We start from the raw sequence: 10,919 nt of genomic DNA on the forward strand, positions 1-10,919 counted from the left end.
CACCATTACCATTTGCCTTCGATTTATAAGGCAGTGAGCAGGAAGTTTTATTCAAGCAGTGCACGTGATTTTATCACATCGTATCAATGTAATTGCAATGCGAGATACACGGTAGCGATTTTAATTATGTTAAACTACTACTTATCTACCTATCGGTATATATGTACCTATTGGGAAATAATGCACAAATATAAGGACATAAAAAACAACTGCAAACTTCTTGTTCAACATAGTAGAAATATATACTAGGTTTTTTTTACGATAATATAATAACGTATAAAAATGTATAATTTAACGATTTCTATAGCATAGTGACTGAGATATTATTTCGCGTCAATGACTTCCAAGGTTTGGTTCGCAGTAATATTTGAAGGAAAGTTTCTGACTCTATGTTTTACTTTCATTAACAAAATATTACACGCAGTTTACATAAGCAGTATTAATAAAAAACCTGTATGGAATATTTAAAAAGAAATCTCCCGATCAAATGATTTCATAGCCTTGTAAATATTTTTACCTTATATAAATCACACAGCAAATTTGTAGAACGACGTGAGCACAGATTACAATAAGGCATTACAGGCAAATTGTTATCACAGAAATACAACGCAATAGAAAACTATTTTCATAAAAGCTGTGTTTTGAATTAATAATATTTGCCACATAGGGGTGTCACGTAACGACGTATTGATGTATATAGACCACGGTTGTCACTTTTATCATTAACACCATCGTAGAAATTTAGGGAGGAAATAACTGACGAAAAAAGCCCCTAGTTCGAGGACTATAAGAAGTTTGTGCGTGAAACAGTAACAAACAGCCATACATACAAACTATCGCATTTATAATATTAGTAAGGACTATATTCGTAAATATATATCTTAACTACGAGAATCTATGTACACTGCGAGCATAACCGCTAAGTTATGTATAGTAGGAATATTATTTATATAAGTTACTGAATGATTTATTTATATTTACTGTTTCACTGATATCTTATTGTAAGTATAGTATATAAATACCATTACTGGTTAATGAATTATCAGAAATTTTAAAATTTTAATATATTTGTTTGGTTTAATGGGTTAATGAATTATAAGAAATTTTAAAATTTATATATATATTTACACAGTCATAATTTTGTAAGTCATTGTTATATTTAAATTAAATAAATAAATAAAAATAATAAATTTGCCTATGCCATTGCGTGTCTATTTACTTGCTCTAAGCACATTTTAATGTTAATTATTATGTCGTTAAATAAATGATTACAACAACAATTAAGCTGACACGATAAATAGTTACGGAATTGAATCACAGTAGGTATTAGAAATTCTATGGCCTTTTTAGTTGAAATCACAGATAATATAATATTACATAGTTGAAACTATCTGTTTAAAACTTACTAAACCATAGGTTATCATATATACTATCGGGTTCATCTATCTAAAGTCAGGAATTATTTGCTTATCAACAATGTTAATCTAACAGTAAAATTATTTTTATATAATATAAAATAGTTTGTTGACGTAATAATAAATTACCTCTCCTATTATACTAAATGTGAATATAATACTTTATCTATAATTTCGTCATTTATGATGAGTACATGGCTGTATTTCGACCTAAAATGATAATATGCATTATCTAAAGTGTTGTGTTCGAATTTGTGTTTGAAGCGCATCCAAACGAGGATTTTACGCCATCGACATATAATATATGATTTCTTATACAGAAAAAAAGTGCTACTGCATTCTATTCATTTACTGTACCTAGGCAGACTTTGTAAAAGTCGTCTAAGTGAGTACTTATATCTCACCTACTCGTATTTCAGCTGTGAAGCAGCTTGCTTTTAATGCTATTTCAGTTTTAGAGTCAGATAAGGCAGTGAAATTACATAATAAAAGGATAAAGCGACATCTTAGTCCTCCTGAATTTCTAGCAAAGAACTATTGTAGGTGGCACGTGGGAACGTGATGAATAGAATAGAATAGAAAATCATTTATTCAAATAAACTTACATTGAAGCACTTTTGAATAGTCATTACATTTTTTTAATCTACCGCTCATTCGGACAGCTGTCTCATCACAAGAAGAACGAGCAAGAAACTTGCATGTTGCTCTTTTAAATAATTTTATTATTACTTTACATTTTTAAGTTTAAGTGTGTGAATACAAACCACCAATTAGCACTAATTCTATTAAATACTCAAATAGAAAAAATATTGAATATATAACCAACTGGTTAAACAAATAATAAGAGGAAATCAGTCATAGTGATTAGAGCAGACCAGTCCCACGTCAATTGTGATGTTCACAGTACTGTTATTTTATACTCGAGAGAGTTACTATCTCTCGTCTCACCAGATAGTAAGCTTCTTTGCAATTTTAATTATATAAAAAAACTCTTGCAAAAGTTTCAACAACATCTTCAGAATGAAAAGAGTGATACAGTGGGCAAGGGTAGAGGTTAGTTATCTACCCATGCTCACAATATCGTATAATAACCCTACCTTTGAGGTATTATAGTCTAGTAATTGCTGTTTTTTGTCACAATTAATTGTTGTAACAGAATTATTTCTTTCAGTAAACAAATCATTTAAAGATTTTATGAAAGGATTTTTCTATATGTAACTAAATAATGATTAATTAATAAAGAAAATGAACTATAAATTGCCTCTATATTGTTTGAAACGATAAAAAGTTAAATCACAAGTTAGTAAGTTTTACACCGACCTTTATTAACGTATTTCTTTTCATTACATAGATCTGTGCCATGGGAGATGGTGTATGTGGATATTAACGTATTCAACTGATATACTCGTAATTTAGTATTATCCTCTATACATATGCAAGGCATTATAAATCAATTAAATAGTTAATATTTTAATGAAGTAGTTGTAATTTGATGTAAAAAGTCAAGTCAAATATTGTTGTTTCCTCTCTCAATTTTAAAAACTCGCATTATCTTCTTATAGAAGTTGTATTTCTACGATTTTAATATATTACCGCCAGATATAAATATAGAATAATATTCATTAGAATCTAAGGTCTATAAATAGACGTCTTAAATTTGTTGCAGGAACTAGTTTCAGAGATTGCTTTTATGCAGTTGAAAACTTTATGCGGTCAAGGATGGCTAGACTGAGTCTGTCGTAATAGATTAAAAAACAAAGAGGACTGATTTACGTAAGGACATACAAATAATCATAAGGAAAATGGTACAATTTAAGAAAATAAGTGGATTAATAGGAAATTATGGGTGGGGCCCGTATCATGTAACATGTGGGCATTGTGGGGTGGGCTGGGAACTCTCCCTGGAAACTGAAATCCAAATAGATTACTCAATCTATTTGGATTCGAGTTGGATTGTCTTTCAAGGAAACAAAAATTTTCCATAGAATCTACGTGATAATAAACATCGTTATGAAACTATAGCTCAAAGAGACGACTTTAGACGCTAATTTCGTAACATTGGATTTATAACGAAATTTAGGAAATTTGTTCCGATTGATTCTAATTTACACAGAAAAAAAGTATTAGTAGACGGAAATTAGGATTAATACTATTAAGAGATGCGAATGTCTTATATTTTAGTAGATCTAATTAGCTGCTTCCATATACATAGTAAAAATACATCCATACATCGCTTTATTTTATTTTGTATTTTTTACTTGACTTTTAATATCGCATATATGTAGAGAACTATAGTATCTTCCTCGATACAACAAAAAACATTCTTTAATTTATCATCATATTATGAAGTTACACATATGAAAAAGAGAAACTAATTATAAATAACTGCAAATCAATCAAATTACATATTAAATAAACTTTGCATAACCTATACTGAAAAGACGTAAACGTAATATAAATATTTAAATTTAGCGCTACACCACAAACATTTAATCGACAAGTTAATATGATCAGACCACGTTTTTTGATCAAGATTTACACTGAGATAGAGATGTAACAATTTTAAACCATATAAATAATAGTATACTGTTATACTAGTTATTAAGCTTTTAATCAGAGATTAAATTTATTATAGCTAGATATTGAGGATTTAGATTAAGAATTTACATTTAACATAACTAACAAGTGATCGAATTACGACCTAGTAGTCGAAATTCAATCATAATTAATTCAAAATATAAGTTTGAACATTATTTCTGCTCTGTTGTCGAAGACTATACTTCTCTAATCACAGGCATTGGCCACGCCACGCGGATGCGTGTGTGTGTCAAATACATTATAGTGCGTGTAATGGTTTTTTTAATTAATTAAATTTATTCAGTTTTTATAAAAATATATTTATATTTACACTCTTTTTCTATATAAACTAAAGAGTACGAAATTTCATACTCGTCCGTCCGCGCAATTTTCGTAAAAAGGGCTACAAAGTTTTTGCTTCACGTATACTAATAATGTAGTTTAAAAATAATAGATTTTATATTTGCAACAAGATGCAATGTTTACACTTGACTGTATCCATGGCAACCGCCGGCGTCGTGTTAATAAATTAACAACACCATGAGCATCACGTTGTCATGTGCTGCTCGGTATACTTTGCTTTGCCACATGCTTTGCCATTTTGGAGGACTGAGTTAGTAACTGAGGTCAGTCAGTTCTTAAAACCGAAACACAGCTTACATTTTTTTTTATACACACATCAAATCTGGATATGAACTTCCAGGCTTACTACTGCCTTATTTTCCACGTTTTATTTTACATATTCTGTAATCCTTCCTAACAACCTACAATTACTTATGATTTTTGAGTCTTCTTAATTTATCTTTCTTATATACATACATATTTTGTACCTTATTCTATTTGTTTATTTTTACATTCTAATTTTCCACTACGTCTAGGTAGATACGTCTAGATTTACGTTTGTAATATTATATTTTATAATGACAAAGTAAAATCGAGTAAAATTCAATAGTGAAAGTCAGTCATTGTTGAGGAGATATCAAATTTATATTCATATTATCAATGTGATAAAAGACAAGCCCTTTTGATAAGGAAATTCTAATATAAATAGACCCATTAAAATAAATGTAATCAATCAAAAAAAATATTGAATGATATTTTTGTCACTTATACACTTAATTTTTTATTTTTGATTGTACTTATTGTTAGTTTAATTAACACTGGCTTCAGTTATCTTCAACTGGAACCATTTTAGAAACAGATTATTAATATAAATACTGAGAGTATGTACATATGTAACATATACACACTACATATATTACAACTCAATTAGTTACTTACTAACGATAGGTATATACTTGTGTCTTTAGTCGTTTACAATGTAAATATTTTTTATCCCACAAGTACTTCTTAAAGAATATTCCTAAATTTATTGAATACAGATTAGTTATAATAAAATTTAAAGTACTTTGGCATTATAACATTACATTATCTAGACGATGCTACAAAGTAACATGTTTATATTTGTATCCAATAATATGATTATTAACGTCGCTATTTTTGTGTTGTTGTACCTACGTCAATAAAACTACATTGTAAAGTTTCCACGATTTCATTATCTGAATTAACTAACATTTTATCAATATTTAAAACAACTCATATTGTCGCCAGTGTGTCCTATTGCCCTTTATTTTGTTTTTAGCTACTACAAGCTTAGTGAGTACACAAAAGTTATGAATTGTTGTTGTCCAAGATTTGATATTTTTGAACTCATGTACCTGATACAATACAATAACACAATAAAACATTCGGTCAGATTGAATGTTTTATTGTATTGTTTTATATATTTTTACCATAGAGATCATACAACTTATTCCTAGATTTATAAATATCAACCACGACTGAATCAGAAAACTTTTATTATGTTAGTCATATTATTTGTTAAATTCTACTATGACCTACGTTACTATGTGGATAGTCTTGTTATTTTTAATACATTGTCAGCAATATTGTAGAAATTTTAAATTAGACAATTTAGAATTAAATATTCAATTTAAACAGTGCTATTGCTTTTGCACTGTAAGTAGGATTAAAATTAAATAAAAACCGACATGCCTAAGTGCTAAAACACACTGTAGTTAAATATGTATATATATCTATGTATATATATATATATATATATATATATATATATATACATTGTATGATTAAGTAATTATACTTAGGTTTATAATATTACGTACGCGGAAATATTATAGGAAGTTGGTAATAAAGGAGTTAAAGGAGTTGATAATAAATTAATTTTATAACTTATAAATACTTATAGTATTAATGATACTTTATTTCAGCGCAATATTTACCATAATCCTACTACACATTAACGGATTCAAAACTTGGTAGATTCGTAACTTTATATTTATTCGTGCTAGCAACCCATTCTGCTGTTACAACTTTATTAAGATTTGTTTAATCTGATTCACAGGTAACGAATCTTCCGACGATTGTAGGTATTTTTAATGCGTAAACTTAAACAGAAAAGTCAATATACAATACTTACACAAAATATGCATCCATCCATTTTCTTTAATACTTAGTTCTTAAGATTAGCGTAATCTTCGGTTATATATTAAGTATACTAAATATATAAAAAGATAATCAAAATGAGCGATGTTTTCATAAATGTTCATAGACAACATACGAGTGGCTATATATTGTAATATTATATATTATACTTTTATAAAAGCAAAAAATGAAAAAACTTACATTTTAACATCTTGAAGAATGGACCCTGGAACCTTGAAAATAAAGAAACAATCACTGTATTACTGTACCGTAGTACGCACACACTTCGTATTTATATCGATACTAAATTTAGCTTGTAATTTTTTAGTAACGTATACGACTGCTATATGCTGAGAACACAGCGCTTGTGATAACATTCTACCAGTGAATAAGTAAATGTTAGATAATAATTAAGTGTTAAATTATGCGTGGCTTTGTATAGTCTGTAAATTACAAGTACATTTATCATTATTAAATACAAACGACACAAATTGGCAAACGATCGGTGGAGTTGATCAGACGAGTTTATCTGATTTAGATATTTCCGAATGAGCACCTTGCCTCTTAACGTATCGATTAGTATCAAATCGACACATCGACTTCGGATCGTGTGGCAAATCGTAACGTATTTAGACTAGACAATTTATTTGATTCCAAAATTAAACGTTGTACCTAAGGGCATGCAATTTAGTTTAAACTTTTTTTTAATTAATTTCTGGTACTAGAACCGGTAACTAAACAGTTTATGAGTACATTTCAAAACTTACTTACACATTTTTTATAACCTATCTATTAGGTATGATATTATACTACAATACTCGTTCAGTAAATATTTATTTTATGAAGTTATATTAAAGTAGTTTCTACTTCAGAAATTGATATTTTTTATTTGCGGTCATACTTGCCATTGTTGTTAATATTTTGATATTTATAAAATTTAACATTACGTACCTACCTACTATATTGACGGGTTTTCCGTCCATTTATGTGCCACAATATAATTATTCTATGACGTTGGAAGTCATAATTATAGACAGGAAGAATAAGTGTGACCTACTTATGGTTCTTTAATGTTTTATTTAAAACAGAAATAGTTTTTATTACAAACAAAATATATTCTGTGAGTTTACAAATTTGAACTTAGATTCAATATAATGTGAGCTAATGTTAACATATGTGGGATAAGTAAAGTAGAGGCGTAAGTACGTATGTTTGAAGAAGATGGACATTTGACCGCAGCTACTAGTCGTATAAATAATTTAAATTCTCTGATAGGTATATTGATCCACGCGGGTTGATGATAACAAGTACTAAGTTAGATTCAACTTTTTAGCCTTTAAGGCTGCGCAATAAAGTTCAATTTGGGTGAGGAGTAGTAAAAGCAATCGCGGGCAATCCTAATGGGCTGGGATCACGCGTGAATCGTGCAAGACTCTATTTAGAATTAATGGAAGAATATACTAAATAAATTAAATATTGGTGATTTATAAATTGTCAAAATATTTTTATTTCAAACTATTCCAATTGTGCAAGCACATAAAGATTACATATTGATGTGTAATTTTCTTATTGATAAGGTAACCTTTTAAGAATGTGATAAGTTACTACTTACGCATTCAATTATCAGATTCTCGCCTATTGGACTACACTACACAAATACACTTGAATTTATACAAAAGATAAATTCATTTCATTGTAAATAAAAATAAATCAATTATAATAATCTTAACACATTCGTCCATCACAGGATAAATTTTATTTATTTATTTAATATTATTTTTGTTCGTATAATTTTCACTAACCTTGACAGAAAATGCTGTACATTGCATTAGCTGTTTAGTTAGTCTAGTGTCTACTTACTTTATAAAGCGCATGCGTATTAAACTTTGAAGGTTATTTCACATCCCTTTCTGTATTTCTGTATAAAGTGAAATGAAATGAAAGCCCAGTGACATGCGCGACATGCGCAGTGTTATTGATAAAATTACTGGCGGGAAATGGAAACACTTCCATTTTAATTATCAATTCTAAACGGAAATAAGTTACAAATAATTTGAATTATGTCATCTAGTACTTAGACTATCTAAATACATTTTACGATTTAGGTCCTAGTAGACGGCTAGACGGGTGCTACATTTTAAAAGTATTTTAATCAAATTAATTTTAAGTCGATATCTTAGAAGCTCACAGTAACGCATTGTTTTATCAGAAATATATAGGTAACAATACCGCAGGTAAGTTAATAAATAATGACAGTAAGGGTAAGGGGTAGGCACTAGGCGTCGCTAGATCTGAAGCAGTTCGGATTACTAAAGGGTGTTTAGTAAGAAAGCATACCAATAGATGGCAGACAATTTGGTCTATATGAGATAGTTAGATACACGATAAGTAACAGTATTAGGTATGACTGAAAAATAAAAATAGGTAATAAAGTACAATTTTTTTCTGTGTAGCTACGTAATCGTTAGCCGCTACTCTGTAAACACCGCACCGTATTTTATAAGTTTAACATATATGCACTATAACTCCCAAACACATATACCGATTTTGATCTGTTTTTTTTATTTCAAAATGTAATAGACGGATTTTAGCTACAATAAATTGACTGATAGGTAGGTATCTCATATACTTGGCAATGTACCTACCTGTATATTTGTATTAATAAGAAAACCGCTAAATTTATATCCATAATGATTGTAAAATGAGATTTGTAGAAGGGATATATATGTTATCCTTAAAATTTCAATCCCAGATACAGTGAACAAAGGTATATATAGTCCAAGTTTTTTCACTTATAGATATATTCGTATTGCTGATAATATTATTCTGTTATCGGTGTCAGTAATATGTGCTTATTTCGAGACTGAAAATATTCAGAATTACTTCTAGAACCTTAGATATTTACAAGTAACTACCATTTCATACAACGCCATCTAGTATGTAGTAGACAAACTGTTAAAATAATTTTCCTAAGAACTGAAATGAACTTTAAAATTGTATAGCATGACGTCTATTTTATCAATATTTTTTGAAGCTACGGAACACGACTAGTAAATAAATGGAATTTAAACTTGATGTAAATAGGAAAATATTGAAAATAGCGCCCTCTGTTAGCACACATTTGTTAATCTCAGAGATTCCTTCAAGGATTGCAATGCAGAGGATCCGCTAATGGTTCTACATGGTTGTGCTTAGCTCACAATATGCTACCTCCTATAGTGCTATAGTGAATCAATATCTTGTCCTATTATAACTGCAGTTTTTTCAGACTTTGCAGTTTCAACAATAAGAATGTCCGCATCATCTCTGGCTTGTTTAGTAGTATCTAATATTTGCAGCTTGTAATTTTTCAATTAGCATATTAATGAGCTTATCTTTGTTATTTCGATTTGTAGTTATTGCATGTTCTTGAGTAACTGGTACAACCATTGTTACATTGAAACAGACTTCATACGTTTTTGCAAGTGAATCAGTTATTCTCTGCTGCTCCATAGCTTTTACGGTAGTCTGAATATCCGTCAAATACAACAATTATTTTGGAACTGTAATGCCTTTGTAAATAATATCGGTTATCAGTATTATTGAATAGATATAGATTTAATGCATGAAGAAAATGATAAAATATAATATAATGGTTAATAAAATTTTACAAACATTGATTTATTAATAGTTCATCAACTATATATGGCGCGTTTTCGACCGGAGGCACCGGTTGACCTGAAGTTATGCTGTGACCGCGCGCTCTCTGCCCTCTATCTCGAAAACGGTTCACCATATAAAAAAAATTTTAAACAAAAGTTGTAGAGAATTTTTAGTCTACAACATTGTTAATAAATACAAATAGCAAAAAAACCATAGGAAATGAGATATTTACAAAAAAATTGATTTTTGTGACTTTTGACCTTGAAATTTAATAGTTGCGCACACCCTATCATATGTAGGTTTTGAGACAACTTTTAGGGTGTCAATATACAAGTATTAACAGACTTACTGCCGAGCATCTCGAATTCCGAGATTCTTACCAAATTTAAGCTTAAATGACTGGACTATTGGTAGGACGTATTATTAGGTCCATTAATAAAATTGTCTAAGGTGATAATAGTTTAAAGTCAACTGGGGTACCTACCTATAACCAAAGTGATTTTAAATTAAAACTAAATATATACATAGAATAAATAATATTAAAAATATATATTTATTATATATATTATTATTTTCTATGATGATAGATTTAATTATCATGAAAAGGATGTATAAAAGAACAAAGTTATTAAATAAATAAGATGATTATTTCAAAATTTGTTTAATCATAAATAAATAACATTTTTTGTTTGGAACAAAACAACCTCCATTATTATTCACACACCATCCAACTCGTCATTTAGTGAATTACAGTTATTAATTTTCTAATTATTTTCTAATAAT

General features: G+C 28.9%; 1 protein-coding gene across 1 annotated transcript in view; it reads right to left on the reverse strand.

Annotated features, from left to right (window-relative positions):
* LOC131851228 (long-chain-fatty-acid--CoA ligase 5) overlaps positions 1-6,844 on the reverse strand; it is a 57,995-nt gene extending 51,151 nt beyond the window's left edge. The window contains exon 1 of the mRNA XM_059201689.1: positions 6,696-6,844. Coding sequence (XP_059057672.1) covers positions 6,696-6,705 — 10 coding nt within the window. The 5' untranslated portion in view covers positions 6,706-6,844. The remainder of the gene's footprint in view (positions 1-6,695) is intronic.
* Between the last annotated feature and the right edge of the window lie 4,075 nt (positions 6,845-10,919).

The sequence above is a fragment of the Achroia grisella genome, unplaced genomic scaffold (assembly GCF_030625045.1).
Source record: "Achroia grisella isolate CSIRO2021 unplaced genomic scaffold, CSIRO_AGI_Agris_v1 utg782, whole genome shotgun sequence".
Lineage (NCBI taxonomy): Eukaryota > Metazoa > Arthropoda > Insecta > Lepidoptera > Pyralidae > Achroia > Achroia grisella.